Raw genomic sequence first — 25169 nt, 5'->3', positions numbered from 1 at the left:
TAGTTAAAAAGAAAAGGGGGAATTGTCGTATGCTTTACATTGGTTTGTTCTAGCCCTCCCCCGCCAAGAGAATTGGATCAGTCCTATTAATTTCACCGGCCTGCTTGGCCCCGCCCCAAGGAACCCCGGGAGAGAGTTCCTGAGTTCCTGAGTTCGAGAGTGCCAGAGTTTTCAGAGGGTGCCCCAGTACGAGAGTTCCAGAGTTCCAGAGGGAGAGAGGGTTCCTGAGTCCGAGAGTTCCTGAGTTCCTGAGTTCAAGAGTTTCAGTGTGACAGAGTAAGAGAGAGTTCCACAGTGGAAGAGTTTCAGAGGGTTCCCAAGTACGAGAGTTCCAGAGTTGGAGAGTTGGAGAGTTGCAGAGTTCCAGAGTAAGAGAGAGTGCTTGCGCTCTTTGGTGATTAGCTTGGTTTAGTTTATGAATCGTTGTTCCTGAATAAAGAAATACAGCTTCCCTGCCCAGCCGTTGTCTCCGCGTCTCTGTTACCCGCCGTGAAGCTACCCGCCCAGCAAGAGCCTTCCGAATTATAACAACACTGACACATAGAATTTATTACACACACCCCTTTGCTTGCTTGCTTGCTTGCTTGCTTTCCCTCCAGGGTTATCTCTGGGGCTCCATGTCTGCGCTATAAATCCATTGCTCCTGTGACCATTTGGGGGGGGATATAGGACAGAGAGAAATTGAGAGGGATGGGGAAGGAAAGATAGAGAGGAGAGAGAAAGATAGACACCTGCAGACCTGCTTCACTGCTTGTTAAGTGACCTCCCTGTAGGTGGGGAGCCAGAGGCTTGACCCCCACCTCTTACAGGTCATGTTTACTGGGTCCCCTTGTACCTGATTTGCTCCTGTGTTGTTCATCATTACCCCTAAGCATGTAAAGTCCACTGCTAATGCTGCTTTCGCACTACAGTGAAAGCCCTAAGGAAATGTTTCTCAGAACATCATTAAGCAATGCTTGACTGCCAGAGCACCCTCAGCTTCCTGTTAGTGTCACACTTGAAGGGGCACAGCAGGTAAAGCACTGAATCTCTTAAGCATGATGAGGTCATGAATTGGATCCCTGGAATCATATATGCCACTGGTATTATGGTGTTCTCTCTCTCTGTCTAATAAGTAGATCACTATTTTTTTACTGCTATCGGAGTTAGCACTGGGGCTCGGTGCTGGCACTATGAAGTCACCGCTCCCACCGACCATTTTTCCCCTTCCCTCCCTCCTTCCCTCCTTCCTTCCTGCCTTCCTTTCTCTCTCTCTCTCTCTCTCTCTTTCTTTTCCTTTCTATTTTACATAAAACTTCCCTAGTGCTATATTGTTGGTGGAGTGGTACAGTGACTCTCAGAAAAGTAAAAGGATGAAAGATTGGGATGGGGAGGTAATTCAACAGTGTGATGGATCTTCAAGGTCCTGATTTCTTTCCCCAGAGGCACATTGAAAAAAACAAGATTTTTTTTTTCTAAAAGCCAGTACATCCATGTATATTTGAGTCTTTATGTGTTCCCATGATAACATAAAAATACATCTGTACTCGTGGTCCAGGAGATGGCACCATTGATAAAACATTGGACTCTCAAGCATGAGGTCCTGAGTTCAATCCCTGGCAGCACATGTACCAGAGTGATGTCTGGTTCTTTCTCTCTCTTCCTATCTTTCTCATTAATAAATAAATAAAATGTTTTTTAAAAAAGAAAGAAAATACATCTGTACTCCCTGATTATGAGAATATTCTGTCCACTGACTTCCCATTTAATTATGATAGATGATGAAATCATGCCCTGGGAGAGTTAATTTCTTAGATGATGGGGCAGGTATTTTTTTTTTCTTTTTTAACACCAAGTCGCAAAATTAATAATATAGCTAAATGCAGCTCTGCTGTAAAATAGTTTAATTTTCAAAGACAATTAAGCAATTTTATGGCTGGCTTGAAGCATTGGTTTCTAACCATGAGCTGGTTCATGCTGACACTCAGAGAAGAAGTTAGTTTTGGGCACTACAAGGCTTTTTAATTAATTTATGAGCCTGTTAAGTAGGGAGAGGAAGAGGGAGAGAGAGACTGAAAACGTGTTATTTAGAAAAGTTAATCTTTGACTTTGGAAAATAGTATAGAGACAAATATAGCTGTGTCTCCCTATGGTGGATGTGTGCACGCGCGCATGTGTGTGTGTGTTGTGTTGCTGTTATTTTCTTGTTATTGGTGTTTTTTTTAATTTCTTTATTGGGGGATTAACATTTTACAGTCAACGGTAAAATACAATAGTTTATACATGCATAATGTTTTCTAGTTTTCCACATAACAATACAACCCCTGCCTAGGACCAGAACCCAACCCCCCTCCCCAGAGTCTTTTATTTTGGTGCAATACACCAACTCCAGTCCAAGTTCTGCTTAGTGTTTTCTCTTCTCATCTTGTTCCTCAACTTCTGCCTGAGAGTGAGATCATCCCGTATTCATCCTTCTGTTTCTGATTTATTTCACTTAACACGATTTCTTTAAGCTTTATCCAAATGTGCTGAAAACAGTAAAATCACCATTTTTAATAGCTTAGCAGTATTCCATTGTGTATATAGATCACAACCTCCTCAGCCACTCATCTGTTGTTGGACACCTGGGTTGCTTCCAGGTTTTGGCTATTACAAATTGTGCTGCTATGAATATAGGTGTACACACATCTTTTTGTATGGGTATGTTGGGTTCCTTAGGATATATCCCCAGGAGAGGAATTGCAGGATCATAGGGTAAGTCCATTACTAGCCTTCTGAGGGTTCTCCTGACTGCTTTCCACAGGGGTTGGGCCAATTTACATTCCCACCAGAAGTACCTGAGAGTTCCTTTTTCCAGTGGTGGTTTTTTTTTATGTCACACCACCATGCAATTAACTCTGTTCTCCGTGGACACCAACTGGGTACCCAACAAGTCTAACTCAGTTCTGACCATATGATGCCTCATTCCCTGGGTTAAGGGCTTCCTCCCAAAAGAATCCTCCCTACCCCCACTCTCTTCAGATATCAAACACATGTCCTGGCCACTTTCATTTGTTTGCTTTTGTTTTTTAAGCCATTTTTTTTATTTGTGATTAATTGTGGGTTACAAGGATTATAGGGTGTAGCTCCACGCCACACCCACTATCAAAGTTCTGTGCCCACACCCTCCCACTGATAGCCACCATAATTCTCTCACAAATTTATATAGTTTGTTCACTTTTGGTTTTGTTTTTTAAGTTTATGTGTTTCCATTTTCCAGGTTCCACATATGAGTGAAACATGCAATAGTTGTCTTTCACTTCTTTACTTATTTTATTAATCACCTCTAGTTCCATCTATTTAAATTCTTTATCCTGGGAGTTGGGTGGTAGCACAATGGTTAAGCGCACATGGTGGAATGCGCAGGGACCGTCATAAGGATCCCGGTTCAAGGCCCCAGCTTCCCACCTGCAGGGGAGTCGCTTCACAGACGATGAGGCAGGTCTGCAGGTGTCTATCTTTCTCTCCCCCTCTCTGTCTTCCCCATCTCTCTCCATTTCTTTCTGTCCTATCCAACAATGACAACATCAATAACAACATCAACAATAATAATAAAAAGGGCAACAAAGGGAAAATAAATAAATATAATAATAAAAAATTTTAAAAATTCTTTATCCTATAATCTGTTGATGGACATTTAGGTTGTTTCCACTAGTCCTTAGAGAAATAAAATGGAATTATCTTATGATCCAGTAATAACACTCTTAGACATTTATCCAAAGGACTTGCAAACACAGATTTGATGGGTCATGTGTCCCCTTATTTTCATATCTGCATTTTTCACAATAGCCAGGCCACTTGTGCTTGTGGCTACCTGGCAGTAGATAAGAGGTTCCCACAATCCTTCTTCCCTCCCTGTCCTCCCTTTGCCCCCTCTGTATTTCATTCATTTACTAGAGTGGTGCTCAAAACTCTAATCTCATCCGTCTACTTTTATTTTTTGTTTGCCTCCAGGGTTATTGCTGGGTTCGATGCCTGCACTAGGAATCCACTGCTCCTGGTGGCCAATTTTCCAATTGTTCTTGTTGCTGTTATTTTTTTATTGCTGCTGCTGCTGCTGTTATTGGATAGGACAGAGAGAAACTGAGGAGGGGAAGACAGAGAAGATAGACACCCGCAGACCAGCTTTACCCCTTGTTAAGTGACTGCCCTGAAGGTGAGGGGCCAGGGGGTTCAAATTGGGAACCTTGAGTGGGTCCTTGCGCTATCGTCTGGCCCCCTATTTTTTTTTTTTTTTAGAGAGAGAGAGAGAGACAAACAGACAGTAGCATCAAAGCTTCCTCCAGTGTGCTGGGGGCCAGGCTTGAAGTAGAGTTGCATGCATGGCAAAGCAGGTACACTAAGTGAAGAAATATATTATTATAAGTCAAAATATCACATAGACAAGATAATTTCCAGTGGGTGCAGAAAACAGAAATTGGTGAGTGTTTATAGGAGGGAGACAGCTCATTTGTTCAGACCTAGTCTGAACATTCAGACTTAGGGAGATTATACTTGAGAAAGGTTCTTTGCTCCAACCATTTCTGCTCAGCTTTTCAAGGTCATGGCTCACACCTGGCAGGTGGAAATAAAAATCTTTTCAAGCACCTGGCAAAGCCTTAGCAGGACTGTCTTTGGACTTCTAGTCTGGCAAAGTAGAACACATGACTTCTTTAGGGAAAAGAAAAGGCATTCTAAGTCTTAAACAAGGAAGGATTCTCCAACTATTCCCTTAATCAAGTTCATTAAAACTGAATTTGTATTTAAAGCTTCCTTATGATTAACTTTACTTTAAGTAATAACGTATGAATTCCTCTATGATGTCTAAAGGCATCTTGATTCAGGAGATGAGGAGAGGTTGTCCCTGATGTGTTTCTGAGTAGCACACCCCAACTTCCTGCACTCTAAAAGAGAGTCATCTTGGGGACATCGCAGTGGTGCACATATTATCATGCACAAGGACCCAAGTTCAAGCCCCTAGCCCCCACCTATAGGAAGAAACCTCATGAGCCGTGATCCTCATGTACTATGCACCTGTACGCTCTACCAGGTGAGGCACCTGCTGGCCAAGTCCTCCTGGAGCCAGGGAGTCAGAGGAGTGCACAGTGGTTCAGAGCAGTTGATTGTTCAGGAAGTAGGTTGTCTGGGATCATAGCCTGACCTGATTGACAAGGAGGGGGTGTGGGTGGTGGAGCATCTGATGGTACATTACAGTGCTCATGGACCCAGGTTCAAGCCATGAAGGAGTTCTGTAGGTGTCTCTCTCACTCCCTCATTATCTCTTCTTCCCTCTCAATTTCTCTATGCTTCTATTAAAAAAAAAAAAAAAAAAAAGCACTTGGCCACTGGAAGCAGTGGATTTGTCATGCAGGCATTAAGCCTCAGCAATAACCCTGGTGACAATGAAAATTTTTAAATAAATAAAAGAGGGTAATCTTCCTAAGAGTTAGACACCCCCCCAAAAAAATACACTCAGTTTGAATAATTCTCCCACTGGATACTGTCTGTCTCCCTAGCTACTGTATTTTGACAGCTGAGACAAGAGGAGTAAAGCAAACAAGAGTTTGAAACGCACAGAGAAATATCAATGCAAAGGGTTGTATATGCATTTGTGCTTTTAGTTTCATTGATAAACATGGAACCTGATACACATGTGGTTGTTTGGCTCAACTCCTGCCCTGAACCTGACTATAAAGTCCATGGGATACTTCATTCCACAGGAAGCTGGCAGAGAGCACTGCCACCTGATAGTAAGTTAGAGTTTTGCTCCACAGGCAACAAGATGGAAAATTTTAAGTTAAAATTGCCTTTGTTCCAAAAGAATACCATAGAACTTGGCCTAATTTGGAAAGCTGAGTTGTCCTTCTCCCTCTGCTGCTTCTGATGTTCTTCCTCCTCCTCCTCCTCCTCATCATCCCCCTCCTCTCCTCCCCCCTCCTCCCCTTTCTCCCCCTCCCTCCCTTCTCCTTCCTCACCAGGGTTATTGATTGGGCTCAATGCCTGCAGAATTCCGCCACTGCCAGCGTCGTTTTTTTTTCTTTTTGCTAAGTAGAGGGTGAGAGACACATGAAAGAGAAAGATGGAGAGGAGAGGGGAAGAGAGGAGGGGAGAGGAGAGGAGAGGACACCACAGCACCTCCACTGCTCATGAAGCATCCCCCCTGAAGGTACTCCAATGGTAGCCTGGGGCTGGAACCCAGATCCTCATGTACTATGCACCTGTGCGCTCTACCAGGTGAGGCACCTGCTGGCCAAGTCCTCCTGGAGCCAGGGAGTCAGAGGAGTGCACAGTGGTTCAGAGCAGTTGATTGTTCAGGAAGTAGGTTGTCTGGGATCATAGCCTGACCTGATTGACAAGGAGGGGGTGTGGGTGGTGGAGCATCTGATAGTACATTACAGTAGTGTTATAGTGCTGCAGGCATCTCTTTCCCTCTTTGTCTCCCCATCCCTCTCAATTCTGTCTCTATCCTAAATACATAAATAAAATACATATATTTAAAAGTGTAGGTAGTACATTGTGTTGCTAAGAGGATTAAGTGAAAACCTAACCATGATATGTGATGCCAGAAGGAGGAGGAGGAGAAAAGTTCGGAAAAAATGTTTGATCTCTTATCATTAGGGGGTTCCACTGGGCCATGTCTGCCCTTTTTCATTTCCCTGTAAAGTATTGTGAACACCACATCCTCTGGAATGGAGGTATTACTAAGAAAACTGTGTCGGCTGCTCTGAACTTGACTCTTGAAGTGGCCCTGCTCTCAACCTTGAAGTGATGGAATGTGCTCCTGGTGAACGGCTGCTGTGATTGGCTTCTCTGAAAGCCTGATGTGCAGAAAGAGGTGTGTCTGAGAATTTTTGAAAGAATGTCACTGATCCAGCAGAAGTTGTTACTAGAAGGCTCTCTGTCAAGCTAACTTGAATGTATGTGTGTATGTGTGTATGCATAGGATTGTATTATGTCATATATTGGTCAGTAACAGGGCTTTACCACTTCACTAGGGCTGGCCTTTCTTTTTCTTTTTTTCTTTTACTAAATAGGACAGAGAGAAATTGAGGTGGGGAGGTAGAGAGGGAGAGAGAGATAGCTACAGACCTAGTTCACCACTCATGAAGCATCCCCTGCAGGTGGCAAGCAGGGGCTCCAACCCAAGTCTTTGAGCATGGGAGCTTTTTCTGATAGACGGAAACAGAGAAAAAGAGGAAAAGACTCCATAGCATTGAAGCTTCATCCAGTGCAGTGAGGATCAGGCTGGAAGCTGGGTCATGTGTATTGCCAAGCAGGCACATTCTTTTTTTATTATTATTTCTTTATTGGGTAATTAATGTTTTACATTTGACAGTAAATACAATAGTTTTTACATGCATAATGTTTCCCAGTTTTCCATATAACAATACAATCCCCACTAGGTCCTCTGTCATCCTTCTTAGACCTGTATTCTCCTCCCCACCCACCCTAGAGTCTTTTACTTTGGTGCAATATGCCAATTCCAGTTCAGGTTCGACTTGTGTTTTCCCTTCTGATCTTGTTTTTAAACTTTTGCCTGAGAGTGAGATCATCCCATATTCATCCTTTTGTTTCTGACTTATTTCACTTAACATGAATTTTCCAAGGTCTATCCAAGATCGGCTGAAAATGATGAAGTCACTATTTTTAATAGCTGAATAGTATTCCATTGTATATATATATACCACAACTTGCTCAGTCACTCATCTGTTGTTGGACACCTGGGTTGCTTCCAGGTTTTGGCTATTACAAATTGTACTGCCAAGAACATATGTGTACACAGATCTTTTTGGGTGGGTGTGTTGGATTCCTTAGGATATATCCCCAGGAGAGGAATTGTAGGATCATAGGATAAGTCCATTTCTAATCTTCTGAGAGTTCTCCAGACTATTCTCCACAGAGGTTGGACCAATTGACATTCCCACCAGCAGTGTAGGAGGGTTCTTTTGACCCCACAACCTCTCTAGCATTTGTTGCTGTTACCTTTTCTGATATATGACATTCTCACAGGAGTTAAGTGGTATCTCATTGTTGTCTTTATTTGCATTTCTCTGACAATCAAAGACTTGGAGCATTTTTTCATGTGTTTCTCAGCCTTTTGTATCTCTTCTGTGGTGAATATCCTGTCCATGTCCTCTCCCCATTTTTGGAGGGGGTTATTTGTTTTCTTGTTGTTCAGTTTGGCAAGCTCTTCATTTATTTTGGTTATTAACCTCTGTCTGATGAATGGCATCTAAAGATCTTCTCCCATTCTGTGAGGGGTCTCTTGGTTTGGGTAGTGGTTTCTTTTGCTGTGCAGAAGTTTTTTAATTTGATGTAGTCCCATAGGTTAATGCTTAGCAGGCACATTATTCTAATGAGCTATTTTGCCCATAGAAATGTGTTTAGTTCATTTATTTATTAGAAAGAAAGAGAGGACCAGATCATCACTCTGGTAAATGCAGTGCCACAGATTGAACTGTTAGTTTCTTTCTTCTCTCTCTCTCTCTCTCTCCCTCTCCCTCTCCCTCTCCCTCTCCCTCTCCCTCTCCCTCTCCCTCTCCCTCTCCCTCTCCCATCTCTTTTCTGGGGCTCAATACCAGCACTACAAAACCACCTCTCCTGGCAGCCATTTTTCCTTTTTTTTTTTTTTAATTGATAGGATAGAGAGAAATTGAGAGAAGATAGAGAGGTAGAGAGAAAGATAAACACCTGCACACATGAAATGTACCCCCTGCAGGTAGGGAGCAAAGGCTCTAACCCGGGTCCTTGAGCATGGTAATATGTGTCTTAACTGGGTTTGCCACTGCCCAACCCCTCTCTAAAGATTTATTTATAGGGGGCCAGGTGATGGTGCGCCTGGTTGGGTGCACATGTTACAATGCAGAAGGACCTATGTTCGAGCCCCTGGTCCCCACCTGCAGGGGGAAAGCTTCATGAGTGGTGAAGTGGGGCTGCAGATGTCTCTCTGTCTCTCTCTATCTCCCCCTTCCCTCTTGACTTCTGGCTGCCTCTATCCAATAAATAAAGATAATAAAAAAATTTTAAAGATTTATTTATTTAACATTATAAATTATTTATTCATTTTGGATAGAGACACAATGAAATTGAGAGAGAATGAAGAAATACATAGATAGATACATAGATAGATAAATAGATAGATAACTGTAGCACTGTTTCCCTGCTCATAAAGTCTCCCCCTGTAATGTGTGCACTTAACCAGGTGCACCACTACCCAGCCCTGTTTATTTAATTTTTGAGAGAGATTATGTGAATAAATAAATGTTGTTTTGTGCATTCTTCTTGTTGAGCCACCTCCTAAACCTCTATCTCTTTTTTCCTGCAATTTTCTGTTGTTGTTTAGGAGATCAGTTCACTTGAAATATGACCTGGTGCTGATTTGTGACACATACAGAGTAAATCTTTAGAAACAATTAGACCAATTTGACATGCTCGGGCATCCAGGCACACGCATGTTATCTGGAAATGTGGACTGAATCTAAATTTAGTGTTTTGCTGGTGCAGGTACAGTGATAGGAAAATATTATAAAGTAATTAGAAAGACCAGGGCCAGATGGTGGTGTACTTGGTTAAGTGCACACATTACAGTGTTCAAGGACCTAGGTTCAAGCCCTTCGTCCCCACCTGCAGGGGGAAAGCTTCACGAATGGTGAAGCAGAGCTGCAGGTGTCTCTCTGTCTTCTGTCTCTCCTCTTCTAATCCTCTTCCTCCCTTCTCAATTTCTCTGTCTCTATTCAATAATAAATAAAAATATTTTTAAAAAAATTAAAAAGAAAGATGAAGACGCTTGTGTGAGAATGTAAGTAAACTTCAAAAAAAAAAAAAAACCTCCTTCAAAAACACCTTGCTATGAAAGGTATTGGCAGAATAAAACAGTAGATTCATCGATGTATGAAAACATGAATTTTTGTTGACGATTTGCTAATTCTGAGATTCTTGTTTTATTAGGTAAGAGGTAGAACCTGATCATAAACAATAGTTATGGGAAACTAATGGAGACAGTTCTGTCCAGTATATTTCTCAAGATAAGAAGCCAGATTGATTCCAGCTTTTAAAAATGTGTATTTGCCTTATATCTTTAGTATTTCAATGATTTACATTATTAAAATATACAATGTGTTCTAAGTGGAGTAAAGCTTGGACGAACAGTTTCAACTGATCATTAGAGAATATGCTATGTCTACAGCCATACTACCCTGAACATGCCCATTGGAAGCTAAATAAGCAGGTTGGGCCTGGTTGATACGTGGATGGAAGGGTATATGCTGTAACCAGCATCACTAGAGAATATTAGTGTGCTTGGCCAGGTGGTAGCTCTTCTGAGAGAGATTCGAAGTCCCACTCCCCACATGCAGGAGGGGACACTTCATGAGCAGTGAAGCTAGTCTGCAGGTCTCTCTCTGTCTCCTTCCCTCTCTGCCCCCCCACCCCGGTTTCTCTCTGTCCTACAAAATAAAACAGAAAAAAGAGAGAGAAGAGCAATGTGTGGTTTGCATTTGTTGTACTGGACCCAATTTCCAGCTGTGGGGTGGATAGGCTACTTCACACCAAGAAGCAATTCTGGGACACTAGCAGGGTGTTCTAGAATTCATTCCAGTTTTGACATGATCTTCCAGGGAGATAGCATCATATTTCACAGTGTAAGGGCTCACTCTCTCAAGACTACACTCTGTACTGGTATATACCAGTCATAAGCCCATGTTATGCTGACCAGCTGGCTAGAAACCAGAGGTACCCAGGACACACTCCTTAGACTGGATCAATTTACTAGACAAGCACACACACTAGGAAGCCGGCTTACTTACTAGATAACTGCTTATTACTAAGGATATAAAATAGTAACAGCCGAGTGGAAGAGATAGAACAAGTCCCGCCTGTCTCCTTATCTTTTTATGTTTACCAACCCAAAAGCTTACCAAAACCCTTCCTCTGGGGTATTAAAAATATATTGGCTTTTTTAAAAATTGTATTTATTTATTATGATAAAAGTGATGAAAGAGAATGAGGGACAGAAAGACAGGAATATAATGCTGATTAGGGCTGGCTGATTAGGGTATGTCAGGGACCAAGCCTGTAGTCTCTTGAACTTCAGAAATGTAAAGTGGTGCTCTAACAGATCAAACTATCACTCTGTGATAGTTTTTTTTATTGAGTCTTCATTCCTTATGCATGATTCATAAACTCATTGACCATTGGCAATAAATTCAACCTCTGGTTCTATTCTCCTCCCTGCGGTTAAGATGATAGAATTGGAAGTTCCAGTCTTCTAGGCTAGGGAAGATAGGATAATGGTTATGCAAAGAGACTTTCATGCCTGAGGCTCCAAAGTCCCAGATTCAATCCCTCACACCACCATAAACCAGAATTGAGCTATTCTCTGGTAAAACAAACAAATAAATAAACAAAATATTCAGTGGATGTTCCAACCCTCTGATTGGTGGCGCTTCTGACCACAGCAGGCTTGGAGGGGAGGAGGGAGTCCCTTGGAAGTTGAATCCCTTTCTGGATTCTGCATGTTAGGCATTTCCTCCAGAACACTGTGCAAGTGAGCATTGTGGCAAAGAAGGATGAGACTAATGGACCTGGAAGAAGAAATTCCTCAGGGCCCACCATAGGAAGTGTTTTGAGTGACAGCCAATCTGAGAATCTGATTGAACGAGGAAATAAGATTGCGGCAGACTGGGTACCCAACAGGTTGGCAGTGAAGTTTGACTCAGAGACTGCAGTCTGGTCACCACCCCTCCATTTCACCATTTGTTGTTGGGGGTGGTGGTGGTGCTGCACCCCTGTTTATCCTTCTTCCACTATGTCCTCCTATGCCAGATCTGATTTGCCAGTTTGGAGGCATCAGATGTAAATCTAACTGTCCTCTCACTCCCACAGTGTGGGGGTCATTGTTCTCAGTGGGAGGTAAGGACTCAAGAGTTTAGAACAGTGATCACTAGTGTAAGGAGAAGTGGGAAGAAGGGAAAAGCAACAGAGATGGGCTGCATCCCTGTCCAAGACTGAAAATGCATATGAGGGGCAGAAAAGAAACAGAATGAAAGAACCTCTTCCACATTCCACCCACAGTAGAAGTGCAGCTGTGTTTAGAGAATGAGTGAGTGCTCAGGACCCCAGCAACAGGGCTCTTACTAGATTTAAACTGACAGTGAGCTGGAGACACCCAGGTTCCAACAGCCAACTAGCAACTGGAAGCCTGGGGTTATCTTCCTGGTTTTGTTTGCAGCTGTCTGTACTATTTTGGGGGTGGGGAGTGGAAGGTGTATCCTGGGCTCCCTCCCTCCGTCCTTCCCCCCCCCATCCAGAGAAGTCAGCCCAGAGTGGCAAAGCCCTACCTATTAGAGGCAGGAGGGGCAGGCAGGGAGAGAAAGAGAAGAAATGGCCTGTTAGAGTGTCATGGTGAATGAGAGACCAGGGTACATTCCAGACCTGTCCCAACCAGACCAGAGCAAATTCCTTTATCTCCAGAGGTTGGCAGGACCATGGGGTTGACTGGCAGCAATGTAAAAGAGGCCTGTAGACTCTACACCTTCAAAAGTAGAATGTGTCATTTGTGTAGTGCTATTTTTATTTATGATTTCTCTGTTGTATGTGTTGATGAGGGAAGGAGGTTTGGGGAAAAGAGCAAGAGAAAAAAGTCTGAGAGAGGCACAAGCAGCACTAGGTAGACACCTGCAGACCTGCTCATGAAGAGTCCCACTGCAGGTGGGGAGCAGGAGCTTGAGCCCAGGTCTTTTGCAGCACTGCATGGTTAAACCTGTAGCCACAAATATGCAAGTAATATGCTCTACTGCTAAGGCACCTGTTGGTATATATTGATATATATATTTTAGATTTTTTTAAATATTTATTCCTTTTTGTTGCCTTTGTTTTATTGTTATAGTTATTATTGATGTTGTTCTTAGATAGGACAGAGAGAAATAGAGAGAGGAGGGGAAGACAGAGAGGGAGAGAGAAAGACACCTGCAGACCTGCTTCACTGCTTGTGAAGCGACTCCTCTACAGGTGGAGAGCTGGGGGCTTGAACTGGGATCCTTAGCACCGATCCTTGAGCTTTGTGCCACCTGCACTTAACCCGCTGTGCTACTGCCTGACTCCCATATTTATATTTTTAAGAACTATGATTTTTTTTTTTGCTTGTTTGCTTATTAAGGTTTGTTTTTATTTATGGTGGGGGTGCAGGCCAGAACATCACTCTGGCATGCCAGGGATGGAACTCAGGACCTCATGCTGTCAAGTCCAACATTTTTTCCAGTGTGTCACCTACTGGGATGCCTTAACAGTTAATACATTGAAATACACAGGAACCCTCACTTCTTTGCAGACCCTGCAGGATTGAATCAGACTCTTGAGCATTCCTTTTTCTTTGAAAGACCTTTCTTCACCTTTGCAATCTTACCAGCAGCTTTAGTTTGGACTAAAAGTGGCCCAGGTCAACTAAGAGGAGCCAGCCTTTAACTCTATCCATCGTATAGAAAACAGAACTTAAGGGGGAATGGAAGTGGTGTGCCTTATAGAGCACACCTCTATAAACCTCTGGTCCCCACCTGCAATGAAGCAGTGCTTCAGGTCTCTTTCTCCTTCTCTAGCTGTAACACCTCCCTCAGTTTCTCTGCCTCTATCCAAAAATAAATCAGTCAAAAAAAAAAATTTAAAGAAAGAAAGAATAGGGCTTAAGCCTACTTCTAGTTGATTCTCCTAATGACTGCTGCCCCTGGCTGGGGCTCAGCACCATTTATGTTCCTCTTGTTCAGCCTTGGAGCAATACCACTAACCTCTCCTTGCACTATGGCCAGTATATGCAGCCAGTGGTGTCTAGCAATCATGCAGTCTGAGGTGGGTTGTCCCATCTGTCTTTGAAACTCAAGGACAATGTGAACAACACAGCACTTCTCTCCCGTAACACAAGAAACTGTACTGTTCATGGAAGGGGTGCAGGAGGAGAATAGCAGGCCAAGGAGGGCTGGGGAGATAGCATAATGCTTATAAAAAAAAAGAAAACTTATTCAGACTTGATGCTCCAGGTTCACGGGTTCAACCCCTAGCACCACTTTAAACCAGAACTGAGCAGTACTGTGGTTTAAAAAAAATGACAAGAGGTGCTGAGAGGAAGTCTTAATGAAAGGATACACTTTTATTATACATTTTATTTATTGGATAGATATATAGAGAAACTGAAAAGAAAGGGGTAAACAGAAAAAGAGGGAGGGAAAGGGACACTGTTTCACCACTCAAAAAGCTTTCCCTCTGAAGTGGGTTTTTGCTGGTGGTGGTTTTTGCCTTTTTTTTTTTCCACCAGGGTTATCACTGGGGCTCAGTGCTGGCACTATGAGTCCACCACTCCTGGAAGTTATTTGTTGTTGTTATTATTCTATTTTATTTGATAGGACAGAGAGAAATTGAGAGGGGAGGGAGAAATAGGGAGAGAGAAAGATAGACACCTGCAGACCTGCTCATAAAGAGTCCCACTGCAGGTGGGGAGCAGGAGCTTGAGACCAGATGAGCCACCACCTGGCTCCCAGAAGATCCACTCTTTAGAATCTCCAAGGGGTATATCCCAGGGACATCTAACCTGTTAGGGGAATCAGAGGGACTGGCACTGGAAATTAGATGATGCATATGGGACCACACCAGAACCCTGCTGCTGGGACAGAAAAAGCAAACAAACCCTCCTGGAGACTGTCTCTGAGGGGAGAGGCTGGCACACTGCAGTCTTTGCTTACAAGAAGACCAGGGGCTTCGTAAGTTCAACTCCCCCCCCCCCCCGCCCCCGCCCGCTGCAATAAGCAACCACGAGAAAGTCCTGAAACAGGAGGGGGAGGTATGACCTGCCCCTTGTGTCTCATGGTCCCTGATGCTTTGCTTTGTTCCTCTTCCCACACCCCCACTCCAGGTGGTGAAAATGGCCTAGTCACACAGGCCTTTTCCAATGGTTGAGAACATCCTTCACCTGGGACTGCTGATCCAGGCCAGCGGCTGAAGGAACTTGTCTCCTGCTTTCCCTGGAAACCGCCTTCCTCTCCTAATTCATGAGCCAGCAGGATGTGGTCGCTGCACTGTCAGAACGCCTGCTCATAGCTGCATACAAAGGCCAAGCAGAGAATGTGGTTCAGCTCATCAACAAGGGTGCCAAAGTAGCAGTTACCAAGGTAACTAGGGAAAAAAACATGTGTTAGCCAATGGGGGCAGAGTGGAAGGAACCCACTTCTAATCACTTTCCCTCAAACTAGGGTCTTTTGAGTCAGAACTTCCAAAGAACTGGCTTCATTGCTGCCACTATCTCCTCCTCAGTGATGGGAGCTTGGAGAAAAGAATTTTAAAAAAGCTATCAGGGGAGGGGATGGGTACAGAGATCTGGTGGTTGGAATTGTGTGGAGTTTTACCCCCCCCCCCCATCCTATGGTTTTGTTAATGTCTCCTTTTTTAAATAAATTTTAAAAATTTAAAAAGCTTTCTTGAGGCTGGATGATTGTGCATCTGGTTGAGCACACACATTACCATGCACAAGGACCCACTTCCCACTTGCTTCAGGAGTAGTGAAGCAGCGCTGCAGGTATCTCTCTTTCTCTCTCTCTCTCTGAGCCTGAAATCTGATATGCAGGTGGATCCAAGTTATTGTCTGGGAAGATGATATCATGGCTAGAAAAAGGACAAGGAAACAAGATCAGGGAAGAGAGTAGCTTCCAAATATGGGAAAAGTGTATAAATATTGTTGAGTGCAAACCCCATTGATTTAATGTGATCTGGGGTCCATATTCAGCATAGGAGCCTATGTGAACAGTACACTACTTAATAACTACTGGGTCAAAGAGAGAAGAAAGAAAGAAAAATGTCTCAAGAGTTCAATGAAAATGAAGACACAAGCTATCAAAATATGTGGGACACAGCTAAGGCAGTACTGAGATTAAAGTTCATAGCCATAAAAGCATACATTAAGAAACAAGAAAAAGGGAGTCGGGTAGTGGCGCAGCGGGTTAAGCACACATGGCACAAAGTGCAAGGACCTGAGTAAGGATCCCGGTTTGAGGCCCCAGCTCCCCATATGCAGGGGAGTCACTTCACAAGCAGTGAAACAGGTTTGCAGGTGTCTATCCTTCTCTCCTCCTCTCTGTCTTACCCTTTTGTCTCCATTTCTCTCTGTCCTATCCAACAACAACGACATTAATAACCACAACAATGTTAAACAACAAGGGCAACAAAAGGGAAAATAAATAAATTTTTTTAAAAAGTAAAAAAAAAAAAAAGAAAGAAACAAGAAAAAGCACAAATAAACTATTTGATTGCACACTTTAAAAAGACCTAGAAGAAGAAGAACAACAAAGGAACCCTAAAGCAACCAGAAGGACAGAAATAACTAAAGTTAGGCCATAAATAAGTAACAATGAAAATAATAAAACCATACAAAAGATCAACGAAAGTAAATGTTGGTTCTTCGAAACAATGAACAAAATTGACAGACCTTTAGCCAGACTCACAAAACAAAAAAGGGAGAAGACCCAAATAAATCAGATTGTAAACGAAAGAGGAGATATCACAACAGACACCACAGAAATTCAACATATCATGTGAGACTTCTATGAACAACTATATGCCACCAAGCTAGACAACCTGGAAGAAATGGATGAGTTCCTAAATACCTACAAACTTCCACAATTAAATAAAGAGGAACTAGAAAATATGAACAGGCCCATCACAGTTAATGAAATTGAAACAGTTACCCACAACAACCCTGGGTCCATGCTCCCAGAGGGATAGAGAATGGGAAATCTATCAGGGGAGGAGGTGGGATATGGAGATTGGGTGGTGGGAATTGTGTGGAGTTGTACCCCTCCTACCCTATGGATTTGTCAGTTTATCCTTTCTCAAATAAAAATAAATTAATTAAAAATAAATAAAAGAAACTGAAACAGTTATCAAAAATAAAAAAATAAAAGTCCTGGACCAGATGGATTTACAAATGAATTCTACAAAACCTTCAAGGAAGAACTAATACTGCTACTTTTAAAAGTCTTCCAGAAGATTGAAGACACTGGAATACTCCCTGCCAGCTTCTATGAAGCCAACATCGCTCTGATACCAAAAGCAGACAGGGACATAACCAAAAAAGAAAACTACAGACCAATATCTCTGATGAACATAAGTGCTAAAATACTTAACAAAATTCTAGCCAACCAGATACAGCATTAAATTAAAAAAAAATTGTTCATCATGACCAAGTGGGGTTTATCCCAGGGATGCAAGGTTGGTTTAATATACGTAAATCAATCAGTGTGATCCACCACATCAATAAAAGCAAGCCCAAAACCACATGGTCATATCAATAGATGTAGAGAAAGCCTTTGACAAAATACAATATCCCTTTATGATCAAAACACTACAAAAAATGGGAATAGATGGAAAATTCCTGAAGATAGTGGAGTCTATATATAGCAAACCTACAGCCAACATCATACTCAATGGTGAAAAACTGGAAGCATTTCCCCTCAGATCAGGTACTAGACAGGGCTGCCCACTATCACCATTACTATTCAACATAGTGTTGGAAGTTCTTGCCATAGCAATCAGGCAGGAGCAAGGAATTAAAGGCATACAGATTGGAAGAGAAGAAGTCAAACTCTCCTTATTTGCAGATGACATGATAGTATACATGGAAAAACCTAAGGAATCCAGCAAGAAGCTTTTGGAAATCATCAGGCAATACAGTAATGTGTCAGGCTATAAAATTAACATTCAAAAGTCAGTGGCATTCCTCTATGCAAACACTAAGTTAGAAGAAATTGAAACCCAGAAATCAGTTCCTTTTTCTATAGCAACAAAAACTATAAAATATCTAGGAATAAACCTAACCAAAGAAGTGAAAGACTTGTATACTGAAAATTATGAGTCACTACTCAAAGAAATTGAAAAAGACACAAAGAAGTGGAAAGATATTCCATGTTCATGGGTTGGAAGAATTAACATCATCAAAATGAATATATTACCCAGAGCCATCTACAAATTTAATGCTATCCCCATCAAGATCCCAAGCACATTTTTTAGGAGAATAGAAAAAATGCTACAAATGTTTATCTGGAACCAGAAAAGACCTAGAATTGCCAAAACGATCTTGAGAAAAAAGAACAGAACCGGAGGCATCACACTGCCAGATCTCAAACTGTATTATAGGGCCATTGTCATCAAAACTGCTTGGTACTGGAACATGAACAGACACACTGACCAGTGGAATAGAATTGAGAGCCCAGAAATGAGGCCCCACACGTATGGACATCTAATCTTTGACAAAGGGGCCCAGACTATTATATGGGGAAAGCAGAGTCTCTTCAACAAATGGTGTTGGAAACAATGGGTGGAAACATGCAGAAGAATGAAACTGAATCACTGTATTTCACCAAATACAAAAGTAAATTCCAAGTGGATCATAAAAGCATACATTAAGAAACAAGAAAAAGGGAGTCGGGTAGTGGCGCAGCGGGTTAAGCACACATGGCACAAAGTGCAAGGACCTGAGTAAGGATCCCGGTTTGAGGCCCCAGCTCCCCATATGCAGGGGAGTCACTTCACAAGCAGTGAAACAGGTTTGCAGGTGTCTATCCTTCTCTCCTCCTCTCTGTCTTACCCTTTTGTCTCCATTTCTCTCTGTCCTATCCAACAACAACGACATTAATAACCACAACAATGTTAAACAACAAGGGCAACAAAAGGGAAAATAAATAAATTTTTTTAAAAAGTAAAAAAAAAAAAAAGAAAGAAACAAGAAAAAGCACAAATAAACTATTTGATTGCACACTTTAAAAAGACCTAGAAGAAGAAGAACAACAAAGGAACCCTAAAGCAACCAGAAGGACAGAAATAACTAAAGTTAGGCCATAAATAAGTAACAATGAAAATAATAAAACCATACAAAAGATCAACGAAAGTAAATGTTGGTTCTTCGAAACAATGAACAAAATTGACAGACCTTTAGCCAGACTCACAAAACAAAAAAGGGAGAAGACCCAAATAAATCAGATTGTAAACGAAAGAGGAGATATCACAACAGACACCACAGAAATTCAACATATCATGTGAGACTTCTATGAACAACTATATGCCACCAAGCTAGACAACCTGGAAGAAATGGATGAGTTCCTAAATACCTACAAACTTCCACAATTAAATAAAGAGGAACTAGAAAATATGAACAGGCCCATCACAGTTAATGAAATTGAAACAGTTACCCACAACAACCCTGGGTCCATGCTCCCAGAGGGATAGAGAATGGGAAATCTATCAGGGGAGGAGGTGGGATATGGAGATTGGGTGGTGGGAATTGTGTGGAGTTGTACCCCTCCTACCCTATGGATTTGTCAGTTTATCCTTTCTCAAATAAAAATAAATTAATTAAAAATAAATAAAAGAAACTGAAACAGTTATCAAAAATAAAAAAATAAAAGTCCTGGACCAGATGGATTTACAAATGAATTCTACAAAACCTTCAAGGAAGAACTAATACTGCTACTTTTAAAAGTCTTCCAGAAGATTGAAGACACTGGAATACTCCCTGCCAGCTTCTATGAAGCCAACATCGCTCTGATACCAAAAGCAGACAGGGACATAACCAAAAAAGAAAACTACAGACCAATATCTCTGATGAACATAAGTGCTAAAATACTTAACAAAATTCTAGCCAACCAGATACAGCATTAAATTTAAAAAAAATTGTTCATCATGACCAAGTGGGGTTTATCCCAGGGATGCAAGGTTGGTTTAATATACGTAAATCAATCAGTGTGATCCACCACATCAATAAAAGCAAGCCCAAAACCACATGGTCATATCAATAGATGTAGAGAAAGCCTTTGACAAAATACAATATCCCTTTATGATCAAAACACTACAAAAAATGGGAATAGATGGAAAATTCGTAAAGATGGTGGAGTCTGTATATAGCAAACCTACAGCCAACATCATATGCAGTGGTGAATAACTGGAAGCATTTCCCCTCAGATTAGGTATTAGACAGGGTTGCCTACTATCACCATTACTATTCAACATAGTGTTGGAAGTTCTTGCCATAGCAATCAGGTAGGAGCAAGGAATTAAAGGGATACAGATTGGAAGAGAAGAAGTCACTCTCTCCCTATTTGCGGATGACATGAAGTATACATAGAAAAACCTAAAGAATCCAGCAGGAAGCTTTTGGAAATCATCAGGCAATACAATAAGGTGTCAGGCTACAAAATTAACAGTCAAAAGTCAGTGACATTCCTCTATGCAAACACTAAGTTAGAAGAAGATGAAATCCAGAAATCAATTCCTTTTATTATAGCAACAAACACAATAAAATATCTAGGAATAAACTTAACCAAAGAAGTGAAAGATTTGCATACTGAAAATTATGACTCACTACTCAAGGAAATTGAAAAAAGGTACAAAGAAGTGGAAAGATATTCCATGTTCATGGGTTGGAAAAATTAGCATCACCAAAATGAATATACTACCCAGAGCCATATACAAATGTAATACTATTCACATCAAGATCCCAACCACATTTTTTAGGAGAATAGAACAAATGCTACAAATGTTTATCTGGAACCAGTAAAGACCTATAATTGCCAAAGTAATCTTAAGAAGAAAGAACAGAACTGGAGGCATCACACTTCCAGATCTCAAATTATATTATAGGGCCATTGTAATCAAAACTGCTTGGTACTGGGTCATGAATAGACACACTGACCTGTGGAATAGAACTGAGAGCCCAGATGTAAGCCTATGGACATCTAATCTTTGACAAAGGTGCTCAGACTATTAAAAGGGGGAAGGTGAATCTCTTCAACAAATGGTGTTGGAAAAAAATGGTTTGAAACATGCAGAAGAATGAAACTGAACCAAGGAAGAAAGTAAATACCAAGTGGATCAAGGAATTGGATGTTAGACCAGAAACTATCAGATACTTAGAGGAAAATATTGATAGAACTATTTTCTGCATAAATTTTAAAGACATCTTCAATGAAATGAGTCCAATTACAAAGAAGACTAAGGCAAGTATAAACCTACGGGGCTACATCAAATTAAACAGCCTCTGCACAGCAAAAGAAACCACTACCCAAACCAAGAGACCCCTCACAGAATGGGAGAAGATCTTTACATGCCATTCATCAGACAAGAGTTTAATAACCAACATATATAAAGAGCTTGCCAGACTCAACAACAAGACAACAAATGGCCCCATCCAAAAATGGGGAGAGGACATGGACAGAATATTCACCACAGAAGAGATCCAAAAGGCCAAGAAACACATGAAAAAATGCTACAAGTCTCTGGTTGTCAGAGAAATGCAAATAAAGACAACAATGAGATACCACTTAACTCCAGTGAGAATGTCATACATCAGAAAAGGTAGCAGCAGCAAATGCTAGAGAGGTTGTGGGGTCAAAGGAACCCTCTTGCACTGCTGGTGGGAATGTAAATTGGTCCAACCTCTGTGGAGAATAGTCTGGAGAACTCTCAGAAGGCTAGAAATGAACCTACCCTATGATCCTGCAATTCCTCTCCTTGGGATATATCCTAAGGAACCCAACACACCCATCCAAAAATATCTGTGTATACATATGTTCTTGGCAGTACAATTTGTAATAGCCAAAACCTGGAAGCAACCCAGGTGTCCAACAACAGATGAGTGGTTGAGCAAGTTGTGGTATATATACACAATGGAATACTACTCAACTATAAAAAATAGTGACTTCACCATTTTCAGCCGATCTTGGATAGACCTTGGAAAATTCATGTTAAGTGAAATAAATCAGAAACAGAAGGATGAATATGGGATGATTTCACTCTCAGGCAAAAGTTGAAAAACAAGATCAGAAGAGAATACACAAGTCAAACCTGAACTGAAATTGGCGTATTGCACCAAAGTAAAAGACTCTAGGGTGGGGGTGGGGGGAAAATACAGATCCAAGAAGGATGACAGGGGACCTAGTGGGGATTGTATTGTTATATGGAAAACTGAGAAATGTTACACATGTGCAAACTATTATATTTACTGTCGAATGTAAAGCACTAATTTCCCAATAAAGAAATTTTTTTTAAAAGACTCTGGAGTTGCAGAGGGAGAATATAGGTCCAAGAAGGATGACAGAGGACCTAGTGGAGGTTGTATTATTATATGGAAAACTGAGAGATGTTATGCATGTGCAAACTATTGTATTTACTGTTGACTGTAAAACATTAATTCTCCAATAAAGAAATTTTAAAAAGAAAAGAAAAGAAAAAGAAAAGTTAGTCTGGAGCAGTGAAGCCACAGAAATGACAAAAATAAAATAGAGGGCACAGCAGTGCTCAGAGTGGCACTCAAAACAACCTGTGGGCTGGCAGATAGCTCATCCAGTATAGTTCACATTCTACCATACACAAGACCTGGGGGTCAAGCCCTAGCACATGGGAACACCATGGGTGGCACTAAGGGAATTGTATGGATGGTGGAACAGTGCTATGGTATCTCTCTTCTCTTTGTAAAGAATGAAAAAATTTGGCCCAGTGAGGCTGCTCACCTTTCGTATTGTACATACATGATGCCCTGGGTTTCCCCCCAATGTGTCATAAAACATAGTAATAGCAAAAACGTAGGGCCACCTTGTCAGCCTTCTTCACCACACACATACACCTTTTTACTGATAAACGTGATGGTCTTCCCTGTGCTTCAGAATGATTTAAAGCTTTTTTTTTTTTTTCTTTGTTTTTTGTTTGTTTGTTTGATTGATTTTGGTAAAGAGAGTTATAGAGTGGAAGAAAGAAACCATAGTACAAAAACTTCCTTCAATGCAGTGGTGGCTAGATATGAATCTGGGTCACACATTTGGCAAAGTTGTGCGCTACCCAAGTAAGCTATTTTTTTTTAATTTTTAAAAATTTTTTATTTCTACTTGTGTTTTCCAAGTAAGCTATTATGCCAGCCCAAAATGCGTTAGAAACTTTGTGAAGGTTAATTAACCAATGTCCTTGACACAAATGCAGAGTAAGAGTAAATGGAGCCCAAGATTAGGTATGATAAGTGGTGACCAATTATTTGCTCCATCCCATCAACTATGGACATTTCCCATAAAGAATCAAGGTTAAGTAGTCTGTCAGCCGAGGAAGGTCACACCATTGCATCTGAGACAGTGTCTTTTTATAGCTGCTTTCTTGGGAGTAATTTTTCCTTAATTAAGAATTCTAATTTTAAAGTGAGCTCTGACCTCTTTATCTCCAGAACAATTTAGGTGCCTTGCTTGCATTTTAAGGATGAAAATTAGGATGCTTTATTATCTACTATCTCTTGTTTTTCATCATGGCTGGTGACCCATGACAAACTGGTTCTCCATGGAGCCCATAAATGAGTTTATCCTCCTAGGATAGCCGTTAAGGTCTTTGGGAAGTTTTACTAGATGTCAAACACAACTTAAGGCCATGTGAGACTTTTATTCTCAGGGGTATGTTTCAGGGTGGATAGGAGCTACAGTTAAATGAAAGTGTTAGAAAAACAAAATCCCCCTGAACTTGAGGGAGAAAGCCTTGATGATCTGGGGTTTGGCACAGTCAGTGCTCTGCGTGGAAGCTAATATCCACTGGTAATCATTGTTCTGGGTGTCACCTTCAGTGTCACTCTTTATGAACCCATATACTCAGAGCAACCGAAGGAAACAGTTGTCCGTGGACACCACAGAGAGAGGAGGTACACAAGAGGATATGCACACAACCATGTTGTTCAAGTCACTTCAGAAAACCTGATGCCCACTGGTGGGAGAAAGGAAATAATGTGCTCGAACTGCATTGAAAATGGAGGGAGGGGAGGTCTCAGTTAGAATGAGACCAAAAAAATCACTATATAGTTTAGCTAAATAAATCTTTTAAAATTAATATTTATATTTTTGAATGCCTGAAATCATTTGAAAATGAAATTTATTACTATTTTTATTTTACTTTATTTACCAGAACACTACTCAGCTTTGGCTTATTAAACCTAGGGATTAAACCTCAAGAAAGAGGTCCCAAGTTAGACTCCCCAGTATCACATGTACCAAAGCGATGTTCTACTTTTCCTTTGCCTCTTTTTCCACCTTTCTCATTAAAAAATAAATGAGGGGGGGCAGATGAGGAAATAACACAATGATTATGTAAATAACACAATGGTTATTAAACTTTCATGCCTGAGTCTCTGAGGCCCCAGGTTCAATCCCCAACACCACCATAAGCCAAAGGTGAGCAGTGTGCTGGTCTTTTTCTCTCACCAAAAAATAAAGCAAACAAAATATAATGAACAAATTGAGCCTGTGAAAAGTTCACTTGGCTGTGTGCTGCTTTGCTTTATGCCCCACCATGTTGAAGGGCTCTTTGGTGCTGTGCTCTCTTTCACTCTGTCTCTCTGCCTCCCTGTCTTTATCCAAAAGCAAAATTAAATAAATGCAATTTTAAAAAATCTGTAATACTAGGTGGGCCAGGCTGTGGCACACATAATAGAAAGCACACATTACCATCCACAAAGACCCAGGTTCAAGACCTTAATTCCCACCTGCAGGGAAGAAGCTTCACAAATGGTAAAGGAGTGCTATCCCTAAACTATAAATCCATCCTCCAACCTACAAATCCAGTTTGCTGCAGAATGCTGCTCTTATACCCTTTCTCACCCTCCCCCACCTTTCCTCTCAATTTCTCTCTGTCTCTATAAAAAATCTCTAAGGGGCCAGGTGGTGGTGCACTTGGTAGAGCACACATGTTATAGTGAGCAAGGAGGACCCAGGTTCAAGTCCCAGTTCCCCACCTGCAGGGAGGAAACTTCATGAGTGCTGCCAGTGTCTCTATCTCTCTCTCCCTTCTCAATTTCTCTGTCTGTATCCAGTAAATAATAAATAAAATATAAATAAATTAAATCCCTAAGACTGTCCTGCCAAAGGTAGAGTGTCACTGTGTGAAGCTGGCTCTGGAGGAAGTGAGATTTTGATGTCTTGTTCTGAAATCAGCATTTGTTTTGCATCAACAGCATGGCCGGACTCCCCTGCATCTTGCTGCCAACAAGGGCCATCTTTCTGTGGTTCAGATCTTGCTGAAGGCTGGCTGTGACCTTGACATCCAAGATGATGTGAGTAGAAACCACCATTCTCCTCAGAGATAGTTTGGCAGGGAAGCTTGTCTGAATAGAAAACCCACAACAC

The 25169-nt window shown here is 41.4% G+C and overlaps 1 protein-coding gene across 2 annotated transcripts in view; it reads left to right on the top strand.

Moving 5' to 3' along the window:
- Nucleotides 1-25169, top strand: part of LOC132532417 (ankyrin repeat domain-containing protein 6-like) — a 216900-nt gene that overhangs the window by 152998 nt on the left and 38733 nt on the right. For both annotated transcript variants that reach the window (XM_060205493.1, XM_060205494.1), the window contains exons 2-3: nt 14894-15149; nt 24998-25096. In XM_060205493.1, coding sequence (XP_060061476.1) covers nt 15030-15149; nt 24998-25096 — 219 coding nt within the window. In that variant the 5' untranslated portion in view covers nt 14894-15029. The remainder of the gene's footprint in view (nt 1-14893; nt 15150-24997; nt 25097-25169) is intronic.

The sequence above is a fragment of the Erinaceus europaeus genome, chromosome 13, assembly GCF_950295315.1.
Source record: "Erinaceus europaeus chromosome 13, mEriEur2.1, whole genome shotgun sequence".
In the NCBI taxonomy this organism is placed as follows: domain Eukaryota; kingdom Metazoa; phylum Chordata; class Mammalia; order Eulipotyphla; family Erinaceidae; genus Erinaceus; species Erinaceus europaeus.
The sequence above is the reverse complement of the archived record's forward strand: the minus strand, read 5'-3'. Positions and strand labels throughout refer to the sequence as shown.